Here is an 18494-nt window from a genome sequence, read left to right as displayed (position 1 = left end):
AATTTAGCTCCAAACGGTCTTTTTCAACCCACAATTTATAAAGAATATCCATGTATATTATCTAAACAACTCACAGACTCGTTAAAAAGGCATTGACAAAAACTAGATATAGATAATCTCTACAATCACCATAATAAGTTGTTGGACCATTAGAAGAATATAGCTCCAAATCAAAATTTAGCGCCAAACTTTTTCCTTCCAAACATCTTTAAATAAAACATAACCAGCCTGGCTCCTTGCACACACACGCGAGAGAGAGAGAGAGAGAGAGAGAGAGAGAATTTTCAAGCAATTACATTTCACATAAATTGTTTATAAAGCTAAAATACACTGTTAAATAGATTACAAGACTAAAACTGAAAACAGTTTTTAAAGGCAAAAAAGCTTCTGGAACCAAATAAAAACTGGTCAGGAGCTACACCCTGTGACACTGGAAAGTAATGAAATAATAGTTTCATTATAAAAACATTTACAACTATAAGATTCTAGTCTGAACCAGACCCAACTGGATTTTTTTTTAAAGATATTGTACAAAACCCAAAGAATATAACTTATATGAGGCTATTATGAGCAATGAACACTTCTAACATTCCACTCTATAAAATCAATAATGCATGATTTATCGATAACGTGTGGGGTGGGTTAGCAATGCACACTTTTAACACTCCACTATAAAATCAAGAATGCATGATTTATCGATAATGCATGGGGCTAACAATGGGATAGTTAGCCAGAAACTTGTGTGAATAAAGCATACTCAGTAACAGCCTCCATATACATTCTCAAATCCCATGCCCCTTATGTCTCATAATGTAAACAGCAACCTTTCAATCAAGAACTAGCTAATGCCTAATAGAGGTAAGTCCAAAACAATAAAAGACACTAAAACTAGAGACTCCTGCACTTCGGAAATTGAAGAAGCCTAATCAGTAACAGCATGCATAAGAAAATTCTCAAATTTCATGCCCCTCAAGTCTCATAAGGTAAACAGCTACCTTCAATCATGAAGGAATAGCTAATAGAAGTTAGTCCTAAACAAAAGACACTGAAGCTTGAGACTCCTATGTAGCATAAATTGAGCATGAAATCACTCATCCTAGCCATAACAAGGGCGAAAAACTCAAAGAAAGGCAAAAATATTCGTAGAAGAAAATCCTCCTTAGGAAAAACCTCAACAAAGTGGGCAGTAACCAATACCCAAGTTTTTCTTCAATTGTATATCACGACTGATCTATGATCATAGATAACAAAATGCCAACTCCGGATTGTAATATATCTGGAATGATGTGAATCATAACAATTGAACTCCTCCACCCTTAACTTCTCCTTAGTTATACAAACTTAAAGATTTTATTTTACCAATGATTTAGCAGTGACAAGTTTCCAATGAAGCTCTCACGAGGTTAAATGATATTAGTAAAGACAACACGTATCAGGAAAAACAACGGGACAATTATACAGGGGCTCTTGTCAGTTAATATTCCACAAACAATATTAATATAATCTCTACTAATTACCATGCCATTTAAGCTTGTCTTCTAAAGCCCATTGGCTAGGATCTTCTCAATCAGTTGGAAAGTATCAATCATTTTCCATAACCAAAGAAACACAATTCCCATTCCATATGGAAAACAAAACAACTAATACTTATTTAGCAACCATGTCACTTTTTGACATAGCTTATAAACCAACCGAAGAATATCAAGGCCAACATTCTATGACCTCATTCCTGTACTTCATATCTATTCCAAACAAGTTCATACATTTTCGACTACCTTCAAGAAGTAGCTGGTTAACTGACTTTCTTATTCATTCAAGGTTGTGTATCCCTGAAAAAAGCATGTGGTCCAAAATAACCAAAATGTCTAGTAGAAGCCAAAACTTTTCCAATGAATTCAAGCACAAGAAGATTTCCAAATTTCCTTAACCAATTATAGAAAAAACCTCAAGCTCTCAGAATATTCTGTGTTCAGAAGAAAAGATGATGCAGCATACCTCCATCTGTCCATCAAGTGGAGTCTTATATAGAAAATAAAATATGTAATACACATCACATGCTAAGAACTTCTTGTATTCAACTTCTGAAAAACTTAGTTTTCCTTACAGTATTAAATCCAACTGAAAAACTACACATTGGTCGATTTCTAAGATGGCTTTAACCAACAGCCCCTTTGTTCCGTAAAAATTCCCACAACATATGGAGGGCTATTAGGCTTGGCAACATTCACTTGACAGTAGGCACATAATGCCTAAGCTTCATTTAGTTCACATCCTACTGCAGCATCTTTGTCATGTCATATCTGTTCCATAGACAAATTCACTTGTGACGAGACGGCTCCAAGATTTACCAAGCAAACCTCTTAGACAAATAAAGAGATACCATGCCTTCGGGAAAAAATCGTCCTCCAATAAAAAGATACGGACGCACATAATCCATCTAAATCCCTATGCACTTTATTAAAGAAAACAAGAGTATAAAAACTTACATCAGTAATATGATCCAGAGCCACCAGATCCCATGTAACTGCTGCCACCCATGCCACGACCAGAGTACATTGATGAGTAAGAGCTACCACCAACCTATGACACAGGCCAGAAATAGAATAATTACACAAAATTGCTAAAGACTTAACAGTCAACAGTGTCATTCAATTGGAGCAGGTTAGGAAAATACATCACTTCCACGGGACATATAATCACCGCCATAACTTGACGAGTACATTCCACCAACATCACTACCACTGAAAGAACCTGAAAAACATGCAAAATTGGAGAAAAAGATCACCTAAACAAATGCACAATAATTGCAAAGGTGAATGTCAAATCAGGTAGCTACCAACATAACACACCTCCTCCGTAACTCATGCCTTGACGACTGCTATAAATACCATGTGAATCCTGACTGGAGATGGAACTTCTGCCACTGCTATATCCTAGATTAGATCTCCCAACTCTATCAACCATCACACAGAAAAGTGAGTAACCAAAGCAACATCAATCAGAAAAAGGGGAGAAAAAGTAAAACTGCTTTCAATTCAAAGAACAATAACACACCTGTCACCATAAGCATCCCCATATTGAGAAGCACTACCACCATATTCATAGTCTAAACGAGCCCTAGATTGGCGGACTCCCGAATCAGCATAACGCGGGGAAACATCATCCTATAATTTTGTTAACACATAAGATAAACTTCAGAATTTGCTCAAATATGAAGTGAGAAGACAAAATATGACCCTAATATATAGCACTGCAGCAGAACCGTATAGACAGTTTACTAACCAGTGCAGCATATGGACGTTTTGACCCAGAAATGGAGTCATAATCACGAGGGCGTCCCTCACGATAACTTGGAGGAGGAGGGGGAGGTCTTTCAAACCTTTGGCCATAGCCATCATCCACATAAGCTCTTCTTGCTGCTGGACGGGATGTACTTCTAGGAAGATCAGAGTAACCAGGACCACGGGAAGAGTAGTCATCTCTGTATGATTGGCGTCTCTCAGGAACAGCCCTAGGGCCATAATCTGCGGGAGCTCTACTCCTTGGAGGAGGAAGCTCATCACGTCGACCATATTCCCTTTTCAAGCTACTCTTCGGGTATGAAGGAACTGTCAAGAAAGTGCAAAGCAACATAATTACTTATACAGGAAAAAGAGCAGTATACAGCCAATTAAATGCATGAAGATAAGCATACCAGGTGCTCTCCTCTCATAGGACCTAGCTGGAGGAGGCAAGGGCCTGCCTCTTGTTGGCATGGACACAACAGGCCTTCTATCTCTCAATCCACCGGGTCTCTTCATACTGACTGGTGGGATGCGACTTCCAATTCCTCTTACTCCACGAATAGGGAGACTACGTGGCGCTGGACGACCCCATGAACTCCTGACAATTCGTCCAGATCCACGCCCAGATCGGAAATCTCCACGACTAACATGTTTTCCTTTACCTCTCTGAAGTGGTCTTGACAATCTGGCCCTAACTTTGGCCTGAAATGTGAAAATGGTTATAATTCAAAGCCGTGCAACTGATGCTAACAACAACAATATCATCGTGTAAAATATGAAAAAAAATCATAAGCTTTTGAAAAACCAAGAAAAACCTTGTTGTCTCCTTCACCCAATTCAGCATTGTTAATGCTTTTTGCACATGTCACTGCAGCATCATGAGTGTCAAATGTAACAAAACCAAAATCTCTTCTCTTGGCAGAAGGCATATTCCGGGCAAGCTCAATCTTTTCAACCACCCCATATTTCTTAAGAAGCACTCGGACACGGTCTTCATCCCATGAAGCAGGCAGACCATCCACAAATACAGTTTTAACCTGCAACTTAAAAATATGTGATCAGCAATTCCAAATATTTTCTCAGATATTTAATGAAAGGGTAAAACATCACTACAAAATGACTACACATGAACTGTTTGAAATTATTGAAGATTCTCCTCAAAAGCAACCCAAAAAATAGTTACCCAAGGGCATATTTAACAAATTTAGAATACCAAAAAATGGCCCTGAAAACAAAACATTTCAACTTCAATCTGCTTCTCAAATATCACTTTAATTGAACTATAAAATTAATTTAGTGATAACTACAAAAGGATATGCACATATCCAAACTATAAACTCCAAGAGAAATAACTCGTCTATATATCTCAAGCTAAATGTCAATAGGATCCCTACAAGCTTAAAATGGTACATCCATAATACATAACAGGATCAGAATAGAGCCAAACCATCAGGAGTTGCAATTATAATGCAACAGAATGGAGAAAAGTTAGACCCAAAAAGATTACCTGTGCCATAATTTCATCACCAGGGTCAATGAAGGAATCTGCAAAAGATACTTTTGCAGGCCTATCAACTCCAAACACAACATCTCTCTTCTGTAGACGCTTAAAGGCATCCATGGCTTCTGAGCGAGATGAAAATTCCAAAAAAGCAAAACCCCGATTCATTCCTTCATTGTTACTATCTTCTACCAATGTCAAATCCTCAACATTCTCCACTGAATAATGTTTCAACTTCTCTTTTAACTGGAACCAAAGTTGATAACCAAACAGTCAGGTATTTAGCAACTCCTGCTAATGACTAGTAAGTTGATAGTGACATTAAGTTAAACAATATACTTACGGCTTCTTTTGTCCAGGTCTTGCATATGTTACCCAGAAAAAGGGTGTCGCTGTCTTGACTTGGAGTAACACCACATTGTTTCCCATTAATCTGGAATTGCAGTAATTAACATAAATATAATTTATGGTGTGAAGAAATATAGTTCCTAATCAGACTATTAGAAGATCAAAAATTACCACTGGGTGTTTGAGCTCAACAACAGCCCGTTTTGCTTGTTCCACAGATGCATAACGCAAGAATGCAAAGCCCTTGTTCTTCTTAGTCTGAGGATTCATCATCAGTCTGACTTCAGTAACCTCACCAACTGTGCCGAAAACTTTCCTAAGATCATCCTCAGATGCATCCTTGTCCAAACCACCAACAAAAACTTCGAACTCCTTACGCTTGCGCCTCTCTTTCACAACTTCATGGTGCTCCTCTTCCTCCGCATCAACCAGATCTGCATGCTCCTGCTCAACGCCAGCATGCTCATCATCCTCTTCACCCTCAAGTTCTTCATGAACATCTTCCATTTCCTCCTCAACCATATCACCCTCTTCTTCTTCACCAACATTTTCCTCAGCTTCTTCCTCTCCTTCCTCTACCACCTCCTTCTCATCCTCTTGCTCTGTTTCCTTCTCATCATAGTCAACCGCACCATCTTCTTCAGGTTCATATTCAGGGTCATTATCATCTAGTTCTAACCGTTCATCTTTTTCGTATTCGTCTACAGATTCCCTCACCTCATCTTCTTCTGTCATGAAATAAGGGCAGATGAGCCCAGTCAAAATAGGCTCAGGGAAACTTATAATGCAAAATTAACAAAACCCACAAAAAGTCCTTTTCTTCGAATTTTTTATTTTTAATAAGTTATGTACCCAATGGGTCTTGAACCCACTGCCTCGTCCTCCACCTAAAACTTACATGGGGGCGCTTAGTTATATACATGATTACCACGATTATCCTCATCCTTCTTGTTATTTATGTAATTACCATAACTATCAATATGGTCTGAGAACACATTGGAGCTATAAATAATTCCTAACCACAAACCTGTCATTCTGGGCTCCCAATAAAACCAAAATCCTTAAGGCTCAACCCCTGATCACATAAAAGCAGATTGAGCACCAAAGTGCACCAACTGAACCATTCCCATTGAAAGCTGATTACTTCATTATTCAATGTTTTCCACAAAAACCCATGTTTTCAATTATATTTTAAAGAAACTATAGATAGAAAGAACTCAATTAACAACAAAAAAAAACACCATAGCTTTTCGTAACTCATCCATTAACACAAACACTCTCAACTATTAACAAAGATACCATACGCAAAATCCAGATATTTTCTTTTCAAAAAAAAAAAACTGCTTGCATAAACTAACCAAGGAAAAAAAGAATCCTTCTTTTGATACAACCCCACAAGAAAATCACAAACTTTGAACAATTCAAAGAAAGGCCACACACATACACACATAACCCAAAATCACCGTAATTCAAAATTCAATTTCCTCAATCAAAACAATCCAAATCAAAATTCAATAAACCCCAAAAAACAAAAACAAAAGAAAAGGGAAAAAAAACTTACTTTTCACAGGATCCGATCCATTAGCAACTGGTTTCGCCTCAGGTTCAGGCTCCACCACCACAACCGGCTTCTCCTCGACCTTAACTTCCTCCTTAACCACCGGAACCGGAGCCGGAACCTCCTCCTCAACCTTCACAGCCTCTTCTGCCTCGACAACCGCCGCCGCCGCCGCAACAACAACAGCCACCTCTTCCGGTGGCGGATCTTGAGCCTTCTGGGCTCCTCTTGTGCCTCTCGTCGTCCTCTTCGGCCCCGCCGATCCCGCACCCCTCTTCACAGTCCGTGGAGGCATTGTTTCACCAACAAAAAGACTTAAACTTTCACACAAAAAAAGATTGGGAAAATTGAAAATTTGAACAAAAACCCAAAAAAACAGAACCCTAATTTTAATTTAGCTCGAATAAAACTCAACGAATTGAGCAAAATTGAACAAAGAATCTAAACCCTAGAAAATCACTGAAGCAAAGAATTGAAACCAATTTTGTGAGAGAGAGAGAGAATTTGAATCTAAAAAACCTAGAATTGAAGAGCGAATATGAAACCCTAGCACAAAGAGAAAGAGAGAGAGACAGAGAGATAAAGAGCGAGTTGGAGATAGATTCGACAACCTCGGGTTTTGCTATATAGGTGTCAGAGGAGAGGTTCATTTGAGTGTTTTACTCGGACTGAAATAGTAATTTGTGAGTGGGTTTTTTGACACTTGGCTTTGTAGTATTGGTGGGTTTTTTGTGGAAATAGAGGTTGCTGTCATGGGAGTTGTAGTCGGTGATGCACTGGATTCCTGCTTTTGTGGATGACTTGGAGTAAAAGTTGAATTTATTAAATATTTAAATTTTTTATTTATTTATTTTGTTAATAATTGTAGTCCTAGCCGCAATAGGAATATGAAACCGAGTATAGAAAAAGTAGAGAGATCGTAGAGTAGTAGAGTTGGTACTTGGAAGAGTCCTATACACCTGTTGGGCAATTCCTCACCGCGGAAAATCAAAGTTAATCTATATATGATTTGTGATGCTTCTAACTCGTTTCGTTTGAAAGGCTTCTTACTCTTTTCCAATCAATTATCTTACTTCTTCTGTTGTCGATGTCAATGTTGATTATGGGGCTATTGAGAGAGAGAGAAAGAGAGAGGAAAAAAAGAATGATGATTATTATGGGACGTTTGTGTTTAATTGGAAAAAATATATTAGGGAGTGACTTAAAAACATTGATCCTACACACATGTTCCTTCTTGTCTTCCTTAACATTAAGATGATTTCATTGTGAGTTTTTATAAGAATTTAAGATTCTAATAATCTATATATACAACATAAATTTAAGAAAGTTTTTTTTCTAAAAAAAAAATTGAAATATATGACATTGAATTAAATCAAATGCCTCAAACAATTACATTGTTTCTACTTTTATCATAAAATGAAAGTGAGAAAGAGATGGTGACTATGAATTGAATCAAAAGCCTCAAACAATGCAATTATTTTTCTAATTAATATATATAGAATCCCCATGAATAGAATTTGTACATTACACCAGCCAAGGCATGTGAAAATGTTGGCATGGCTAGATCCAAGCCATACATGTGAAACAGTTATGAGCAAAGGAAAAGGAACGTTGGTTGAAGGAGGGATCTTTAGCCCGTGCCAACAGAATGACCATCTTAGGGAAAAGTAAGATTTGCACCTAACATAGACAACCAGCACTTGCACAAAAGGGAGATAGTGACCCCTCATAGTCAAATGCTATAGAACACCTCTAATTGGTTGGGCTTATGCTGAACCACTGTTAAAGATACGTGTATCACTCTTAACATCTCAAATGTACCTTTCCTTGACCAAGGTTTGCTCCCTATGTAGTAGCAGAGCCGCCTTCGGTCCCACTATCCTAACATTGGCGTATTTTATCTCTCCTCCAACCACTATATAGTACAGTAGTTGTTTTAAGATTCAAATAGAGGAATCACAGTTTGATACCTTGTCCTTATGTACTTGGTAGCATTTCTCGGATTATAAGAGGAACATGTTGCTAAACCACTAGAGCAAGAACCAAGAGAGAAACTAAGAGAAAAGCTAGAAAGTTTGGGTGGGAAAGTGAGGTAGAGAGAAATGTATCCTTTGGGAAGGAACATCACCATTGTACAAGACCTTCATTTTTCTTTACATAATAGAAAACAAAAGAGAGCAAGGACCATTCCCCTTGCTTGTCTGTGGTTATTCATCCTTTTCAAAGGATTTTCCACATACTTCTCATGTCTTCTTTACTTTCCATGTTACACTTTCTCTTTCTCTTGACCTCAAAGTGTCAAAGCTTTCATTTTTAGTGTTCTTAGGCTTTTTCACCTAAATGTACTGTTAGATCTGTCACTCACTCTCTTACACTACTTGATAATCTAACTTGCATGTATAGGATTAAACTTTATTCTTTGCTATTTACATGGGATTCATTTTTCTTATACTTAATCATGTTCCCGAGAGATTTTAGTGTCATATTTGATGAAAGTTGTATGTACGGCTTGGAGGGAGATCTTTCATATCTTTCGAGATCCACCTTATAATTTGGAGTCAACAAGCCAAGATAAGTACTGATCTAACTATAGTTCAGTTGTTTCTCTTTGGTTAAAAAGATCCAAAAAGTTTATCTATCTAAGGGGGGTACAAATTCAGAATCGACATATATGAATTATTGTGCGTCAAATAATATCCAAAGTGTTGGTTTAAGAAGAGGGAATGTATAATATTTTTTCACCAAGAGAACTAATTGAATTTTTGTGGGCGGAACGAAGAAGAAGCGATTTATTACCAAGCTATCTTATTGGGAATAATGAAAGCATATCTAAATACACAAAGTTTTATATCTTAAGTGAGTTTTAAATAAATTGCTCAAGTTTTTTTAAAACGCAGCTATAGATTTAGCCGAATAAATTTTTTTTAAAGGATGACCTATAATTGCGTTTTTTAAAAACACAACTATAGGTAACACCCAAAAATAAATAAATAAATAAATAACTTTTTCTTTCTTTTCCCATGTACCCCCCACTTTCCCACTTGCATCCCCACTTTCATCTTTTCTCTTTCTTTTTCTTTCTTTCTTTCTTCTTTCTTCCTTCTTCACTCACTCCAGCACAACTTTTCAGTAGTTCTTCTTTCTTTCCCTTTTTTCTTCTTCTTCTTCTTTTTTTTTTTTTTTCCTCTAGCATAACTTTTCTTTTTTCTTTTTTTTTCCTTTGTTTCTTTGGAGCTGCTTCTTCTTTTTTTTTTCTTTTTTCTTTCTTTCTTTTTTTCTTTTTTTTTCTTCCTTTCTTCTGCAAGTCACGCCAGGTTCTTCTTTCTTTCTTTCTTTTTTCTTCCTTTTTCTTTCTTCCTTCTTCACTCCGGCACAACTCTTTTTTTTTTTTCTTTTTTATCTCTTTGTTTCTTTGCAGCTACTTCTGCTTCTTTTTCTTTCTTTCTTTCTTTTTTTCTTCATCTCAAGCACACTAATTTGTCCATAGATCTAGTGTGTTTTTTTTTTTTTTTTTTTTTAATGTTTTGTTAGTAAGAAAATGGAGGAAATGTTGAAAATTTTGAATGAAGTGGATATTCTAGCAATATTTGTGTCTATGTCGTAATTTGGATTTGAGTTTTGATTTTGAATTTTTTGGATGTGTGCTTGAATTTGTGCTATTGTGTTGCTGATATTGTGCTTATGTTTAAATAGGCTTTGTGTTCTTGAGCTTGTTCTTTTGTGTTTTTGAGCTTGTGCTTTTGTGTTCCTTCAATGAATTTAGTGTTAGATTTGGGTTGGTTTTATTGAATAAGAGGAGATTCATGGGTTTGTGTTCTTATATTTTGGAGCACGTTGCATTTGTATTGTGAGTATGTTGTATTTGATTTTGGATTTTCTGGGTTTGTATTTGATTTTGAATTTTTTGGGTTTGTGTTTGATTTTGAACTTTCTGGGTGTGTTGTTTGTATTGTATGTTGTGTTTGATTTTGAATTTTGCAACACATCTTATAGATCAAGAATTTTGTAACTTAGTGGCATTTTCCAATTCTCATAATGAAAAATCACTTAGGTTCAAATCCCCTCCCCCATTTATGGTAAGAAAAAGAATATGAAAGATAAGTTTCATTATTTTTTGAAATCAAGTTTCATTATTTATTACTCAATTCAACTAATGAAGCCTTAATCACAATTAAATAAATCAGGGTTGATCCTATAGATCCTCATAATTGGTTGAGGTCTCCCCTATACAGGATTATAACTATTTTATGTTATTTTTTTCCTCATGAAAATTAGATTTTTTTTTTTTTTTTTTGTTGCCTTCTTATTTAACATATGGTTTATCACTATTCACTATTTCTATAATTTTTATTTTAGACATAAGTTCTATTATTAATTATTATACTAAAAAAATGTTACATAGAAAAACAATATAACATCCCAAATATTGAGTTATAATTCCAAAACTGTTTATGATAACACCACCTTAGAGTTCTTACTGACTTTTGACCATATTCATGACATGAAAAGACAAACATTTAAATTGATTTTTCCATAATTTACAAATCAAATAAAAATAATATTTATTATCTAATTATATGTCAAATATCCTTCTAACTAAGAAAAAGCCTAATTAGTGTTGTTAAGTTTATCAAAGAAAATCCAAACAAAATGGGAAGTTTGATAGTTGATACTGCGTATTGAGCCTCAACAAATAAAAATTATGTTATATAATTAATAATATATTAATATGTTCAATATTCTTCAAAAGTGTTTCCAAGTAAAAAAAAAAAAAATTAAATCAATCATATGGATAGCCAAATAGCATTATGGTAGCATTCAAATCCTGAAGTCTTAAATTTTTAGTTTTGGATTCCAAATAGTAAAAAAGGATCTTTTATTTTGGGTTTGAGTATGTTCACCAACCACACAAGATTTCCATATATATATATATATATATATATGTTGGGGGTAAAAACCCGGAGCTACTTAATGGGCCTAGAAAACCATGTTGAGGAATATGATATTTCCGAAGAGCAATGATTGGGTGGGGACAGTCCATCTGAAGGACCGAAGATGTTTTACTCCTCGGTCACAAATTGCCTTGATCAATCAAACGTGTGGAAGGTCCGAATGATCTTCCTAGCAATCCCAATGATAATGATAAGTTCTGGGTAGGTCTGGAGATGATCAGAACGAAGAAATATCTAAAGGAAAAGCTGCTACCACCGTATTTAATGCAATGCAACAGCTTTTCTGGCCGCATTTATGTGGAGAAGACCCCTGAACAGTGTAACCTCAGCTACTGCCACTCACAAAGAACTAAAGTAGACACCTGACGTGACATGTACTTAAGTAGATATGGGGATGAAGAACAGGTGGACGATGGAGATGATGGGAAAGGGTGCTATATAAAGAAGAAGGGTCCCTGATAAGAGGGGAGGAGGAGGAGAGAAAAAAAAGAAAAGTTTTACTGTAACTCTGAATGTTGTAATTACTGTTCAATTAATAAAATATCTTTTCGGACATTCATTCATGGAGTTGTTCAAGCATTATTTCATGTTATCATCACTGCAAGTAACCTAGCCGACCATTGTTTAATTCATAACCAGCCCAGCTCTTTCGCCCACGTGTTCGTTGGGCCTTTAACTCATATCTTTTGGGCTTGGGCTACAAAAACAGACCCTATAATATATATATATATATATATTGGTATGGAATTAATAGTACTTCAAACCTTTTTTTTTTTTTTTGGTTATTTGATAGTTTGAAGGAGGATGAGAGATTTGAACCATAAACATCTTTATTAGAAAGATAAAGATGCTAATTGAGTTACATAAATTTTTAATTTACTTCTAACAATCTCTTCTATTATTAAATGAAGATGGAAAAAAAATGCTTAAACATTAAAAAAAAAATTAAATAAATAACCAAATAGATAAACAAGTATCAATAACAATCAATCAAGCTAAGAGAGGAAACTTATAAAAAAGAAAATTTTCTTAACAAAACACAAACAAGTAAAGGGCTTAAGTTGCCAATACAAGACAGAATTAAAAATTTAAAAAAAAAATAGAACTAATTATCCCTATGTCCTAAAAGACAATTATCTTGCCATTATTCTTATTTAATTAAACTAATCAAATCCTTCATTTGAACCCTTCTATACACCACGTCTGCTAGTCGTTCCTCTAACTTTTTCACAAACTCTTCCATCAAAGCCGTGCAATACTTAAGCTCATGCAACTCAAAACCTTCAATGCACTCGTCTGACAAAAACGGTATCGTCTTCTTCTTCTTCTTCTTCTGCCCTCCTCTGTTCAAGGGTCGTCGTCGTTGTTGTTGTTGTTCATGAAGAAAGCGATTCACCACGGAGTCCACAGAGGGCTCACCAAAGGTGTACATCTTGTTCTTGGGAGAGAAGACAATGACAGCAACTTGGGCACCACACAAGGTATGGAGCTCCCTAGCCTTGCTGCACAGACCATTGCGACGCTTTGTGAAGGTGCAGTACATGGCTCCCTTGTTCTGTATTTCCTTTATCTCTATTTTGCTGCGTCCCATGCCTTTTGGTCTAACCATCATGTAAAGTAAAAGTGTAAGCAAACCCCAATAAGGGATTCTCAAAAAAACACAAGGATTTTGTTTTTGTTTTTTGTTTTGTTTTGTTTTGTTTTTTTTTTTTTTTTTTTTTTTTTTTTTTTGTGCTTGCAATTTATCTCAGAAATCAGAATAGAAGAATAGAAAAGACGTGTGTATTATTAAGTACTGATTATCGATAATTAGAGTTTATAGTAGGTAGTGATAAACTTTGTGAGTTTTGAAATACGTGAATTTATAGTCGAAATAGCGAAAACTTGGTGGCGGTGGTGTTTTGTAAATTTTTAGGGTTGGCTACACAGATTGTGTTATACGAGTGGTCATGATGTATTCCTAAGTCGTATAGACCAATAATAAAATTTGCACTACGTACCCACGTTGAAATTTTAGAAAAAAAGGGTAGTAGGGGCAAAAAAAAAAGTTTCAGATGAATTACAAAAATTTGAATATCCTTTAACCAAAAAAACAAAAATTTTGATAAATCCAGTTTAACATTGGTTCATAAACGAAAACAATGGCCCAAAAATAACATTATTATCTTCTAAAAAAACCAAAAATCAACCAGATAAACTACAAATCCGGTCTAAGAGATTAACCACAAAACAATCCACAAATCAAAACAAATAAAACAACTCAAATCCCTAAATTTTTTAGTTTTACGTTCCCTCAAATCCCTAAAACAATGGCCTTTGCTCTAGCCTCTAGGTTTTGAGTTCTCTCATCTCTGGTCTGCTATCAGGTATTATTTCTATCTGGGCGCTTGGCTTCTTCTTGTTTTTTTAACGAATGGGCGATTGGCTTCTTTAGTTTCAGACTTTCTCTACGTTTTATTTGCTTAGACTTGACTTAAGAGCATAAAAAGATTGGGCCGCCTGCCCCTGTAGTTTCACGATGTTTGGCCTTCATTTTTTTTATTTATAAAGCCTGCGTTTTTTTTTTTTTTTTTTTTTTTTTTTTTTTTTTTTTTTTGGGTAGGTCTTATTAAACAGCCTTGTGTTATGGCTATGCTTAAATTTTGTTATGCTTGTATTTAATTTTTTTTAAATTTTAATCTTGTGTTTATATATATATATATATATATATATTTTAGTTAGTGGTAATATATTGAATAAGTTTTTATTTATGCAGGTTGAGATTGCTAAAAACTTGCTATTGTTCGGTGAAACTACAACAATACTTTTTATATAAATCAGGTTCTATTTTTCATCTCCTCTACACTTGAAAGTTATTTTTTATTTTAGTATTTATAAATATATTGTTTGATTAGAAATGTCTACTAGAAAATATGCAGAAAGAAAATTTTCAAAATTAAAATTAATAAAATCATATCTAAAATCGACAATATCCCAAAAAAGATTAAGTGGATTAGCTATATTATCGATTGAAAAATAAATGTTAGAAGAACTTGAATACAAAAATTTAATTAGTCAATTTGCATTTCAAAAGCCAAGAAAAATAGATTTTAAATGAAATATATTATAATATAAAAATATTAAATAAACATTAATTTAATTAATATATAAGTATAAAAAATGCCACATTTTTAGTTCTCTCTTAAAGCCCCAAAATGTCTAGGGCTGGCCCTGAACACATACAGTAAAATTAATGTGTTTTTTTGTCACAATAGTTAATTTAATTAGTTTTATATAAAAATAAATAATTTAAACCTATATTTTTTTGAAAGCAATTTAAACCTATATTAATAATTAGTAATCGTGTCAAAAACCCAACTTATGAAATCAGAAATTCCAGATTTGATTTTCGGCCAATCTTGTATATTTGTATAGAGTTTCTTTTCTCACAACCCTAAACATATATAAGACTTATTTTAAAGGCTGTTATACATAAAGAACACGTGCAAAAAAGTGACCTAGTTCATTATTCTCTCTGAAAAAGTTACTGTGTATTTACGCCAAGGGTTTTGTAACCAAGGAACTTCCTGATCTTCATTGTTGATGAACTGAAGAACTTTGCAGCCAACAACCTCTTCAAGTTGCGGGAGTTAGTCACGTACTGAGATCCATACACATTAGTTAGCCACGTATTGGGATTCGTGCATTAAGGGGAAAATTGCCGCTACAATACAAGTTCAATTAGGTATTAGGGTAAGGGTTCAATTGTAGATTGGTATTTCGGGATAAGCCAAAGGGTTTGGTAAGATTCTTCATACTTGTAACTGCTTGTGAATGATAATAGTAGATTCTTAGGAGTAGTGACCTTAATTTTACCCAGTGGGATTTTGCCTTGAAAATTTTCCTCATTCGTAAATAAATCATCCATGTCAAATTTATTTTCCGCTGCATTTAGATAATTTGATGATTTGTTTGTACTGCCACGTTATTGCATGAAACTTAACCTAATTAATTAACTTGGATAATTAATTAATTAATTGCAAGAGGTCAATTCATTTTAACCCAACACCTATTTATATGAGTTTTCTTTTTAATGATGCCATAAAGAATGAAGTTTAATAGAAGTCATTTAAGATCCAACATATCCAATAATTTTTTTTTAAAAAAAAGATTAATTTCAAAAGTCTTTTAATTGTAAAATTTTTTTAATCATGAAATAGACTTTATCTAAACTCTAAAGGAAAGCATTCGAAATTATCACATCATTGATATCATATCATGGTGGTTGCAAATAACAATATTATTATTCATCACTATTAGATGAACAATGAAACTGTAAATTAACAATTTAATAATTCAAATACCAAGTTTAAACTACAACAACACATATATAGAAGACTCCAATATTGGAACATACTTCTTCTACCATTTTCATTATTCAATCAAAACCAAAGCTTCAAAAATAATTCCAATTAAGTTAAACCCAATACATACATACACATGAATGTAAAGAATTCCAAAAATAAAAACAACAATCTCTAAAAGCTTCTGCCTAATATAGTCACTATTATTATTTTTTTTTCTTCAAATTATTGATAAAAATATCTCTCATATATGTTAACATTAAACCTGATATGAAACTTTACATACCAATGAATAACCCCCATTAACTAGGTATCAGAGTCAAAACATAGTCATATTGTCCAAAATCATATATATCAATCAAAGTTTAAACAAAAATATATATATATATATATATATCATCCAAATACATATATAAAATCATATATTCACTAATCAAATATATTTGTGATAATCCTATATTCTTTACTTTAAATTAATAATACAATTGAAATAAATTGTATCAATTATAAACAATTTTCAGTAGTTAAGATACAATAGTATAAGCAAAATAAAACCAATTAGGATAAGGTTACTTACCTCAACTAGCTCACCACAAAAGAATTTTTCCCTAACACTTCCTCTAAGATCCTTAGATATCATCTAAAACAATTTTTCAAGTACTATTTACTCAATAATCAAATAATTTAAGGCCTATAGATTACATACAGAGTCAAAGTCAATTTGTAAAGGACCACCACCTAGGGCCATCTTCTTCTATTTGTGTGTTCCTTTCTTCTTCTTTAACTTATTTTTGGAGAATGTTAACCAACACCGCTTGGTGCTGGTTAAGTGTAGAAAAGATTAAAAAAATTTGTCAGAAAAAGTAAGAAAAATCTGAAATTGTACTTACAAAATTGAAAAAGTGACATAAATTGAAAAAAAGACAAAAATTATATTAGAAAATAGTGTGCTTAACAGGCACCGTTAACACAACCCTTTATTTTTTTACCTTCCACCTGCTACCATTAATTCTCTTTCGAGATGAGGACAAAACCAAGTACTTGTTTTTTTTTTTTTTTTTTTTTTTGCTTGTCAGACTACAAGCTTACACCATGACTTTTCCTATTCACCAAAACCACAATTCGGTAAACCAGTGCAGAACAAAGCCGAAAAGAATAGGTTTGAATACCATTTATTATTGAAAATTAAAAATTAAAAATATTGTAATAAAATAATTTTTAAATGTGTAAATAATACCATAGGACTCAATTTTTTTTAAAAAAAAATTTTGAAATCCGTATTTACAGATTCTGTAAACAGTGCACTGAACCCACACAAAAAACACCAACACAAGCACAAACGCGTTTGCATTTGTATCCAGATGGGCACTAAGTGTGTGTTTAGCATGGCTTAAAAAAACCATTTTTTTTTACTATTCAATTTATTTTTTGCTATTATTCATGAGTTTAATTGCACTTTTTGATACCATTTATTAGTCTTACTGTACTATTTTAGCTATCTTTTAGTTTTTTTTTTTTTTTCCTTTTTTAGAGAGTTTTAACCTATGACGTCTACTCCTAATGATAACTCTTTATCATCAAACCAAGACACCAATCAGTTTTTGGTATAGGCGGGGATTAAACTCCAGATCTCTTATATAACCATTAGACACCTTACCAGTTGAGCTAACTAGAACCCACAACTACCTTTTAGTTTTCTCTACTGTACTTTAAGTAAAAAGTTTTCAGTTTCAGCTAAATAAATTGTTCCCAAATAGACACTAAGCCTAAAAATTTGCAGCTTCTTTTTACACTTAACTCTAAGAATCAAAATCAATACAAGAAACTATACAATAGAGTGATGTTGGAATCGTAGAAGTAGTTTTCTTAAATAGGAAAGAGTACAGACCATAGGAGAGTGTTATTGTATTTGGTGTTAGGTTCTAAAAGTTTAGAACAATTGGCAAATCGTGAACACAAACTTGTCTAAATATAGATCCTAGAATCTATAAGTATTATTAGACAATGCACAAGGTGATTCAAGTTAAGATTCAAGAACAAGTAAGCTGCAGAAAAAAGATTTTAGAATTTGTTTGGTTCGATCGATCGAAAGACAGGCTCAACCGATCGAAATACAGGTCTGCAAAATTTTAAGTTCGGCCAACAGCAGTTCAAGCCCAAAAAGGACTAAGGTTTCAGATTTATTTCTCCTAATATATAAAGGAAACCCTAAGTGCATTTTTATAAAGTTTTTTAGAAAGAGAAGAGTATGTCTCTTTTGTATCTAGGGTTTTGTACCCAAAAAGCTTTCTTATGTCTTCTATTGGAGTTATTTCTTGAAAATCTCAAGATTCAGTGTTGTAAAAGTTGTTGCCTTCAAACCTTCAAAGGTGGTCTTGGAGTCACAAACAGGAAAGTTTGTGTTTTTTTATCACAAGTGTGGGTGCTTGTGTTACAAAGGCCAAGGAAAGAAACAGTCCATGGACTCAGAGCTATCATGGGGTCGTAGTAGTAAGTTCTACGTATAGC

The 18494-nt window shown here is 33.9% G+C and overlaps 2 protein-coding genes across 4 annotated transcripts; both read right to left on the bottom strand.

The window, feature by feature from the left end:
* Positions 1–273: 273 nt before the first annotated feature.
* Positions 274–7297, bottom strand: LOC111993034 (uncharacterized). 3 transcript variants are annotated; one of them, XM_065770155.1, is made up of 12 exons: positions 6695–7297; positions 5305–5861; positions 5129–5218; positions 4792–5031; positions 4100–4321; positions 3695–3986; positions 3283–3608; positions 3055–3164; positions 2850–2953; positions 2675–2751; positions 2487–2580; positions 274–430 (listed from the first exon to the last, which is right to left on the bottom strand). In XM_065770155.1, exons 1-11 carry the CDS (start codon positions 6984–6986, stop codon positions 2488–2490), a joined length of 2403 nt encoding a protein of 800 aa, XP_065626227.1. In that variant the 5' UTR covers positions 6987–7297; the 3' UTR covers positions 274–430; position 2487. The 3 variants fall into 3 exon arrangements, with proteins under 3 accessions (XP_065626227.1, XP_023880650.2, XP_065626228.1); XM_024024882.2 differs by lacking the exon at positions 274–430 and adding an exon at positions 1911–2300; XM_065770156.1 differs by lacking the exon at positions 274–430 and adding an exon at positions 1911–2300 and having other exon boundaries at positions 5305–5858.
* A 5496-nt stretch (positions 7298–12793) lies between these two features.
* Positions 12794–13234, bottom strand: LOC111993069 (agamous-like MADS-box protein AGL62). The gene has a single exon (XM_024024919.2). It carries the CDS (start codon positions 13232–13234, stop codon positions 12794–12796), a length of 441 nt encoding a protein of 146 aa, XP_023880687.2.
* Positions 13235–18494: the final 5260 nt, after the last annotated feature.

This window comes from Quercus suber, unplaced genomic scaffold (assembly GCF_002906115.3).
Source record: "Quercus suber isolate HL8 unplaced genomic scaffold, Cork oak 2.0 scaffold_3B, whole genome shotgun sequence".
NCBI lineage: Eukaryota > Viridiplantae > Streptophyta > Magnoliopsida > Fagales > Fagaceae > Quercus > Quercus suber.
Note: the sequence above shows the minus strand (reverse complement) of the source record. Positions and strands in the feature narration are given on the sequence as shown.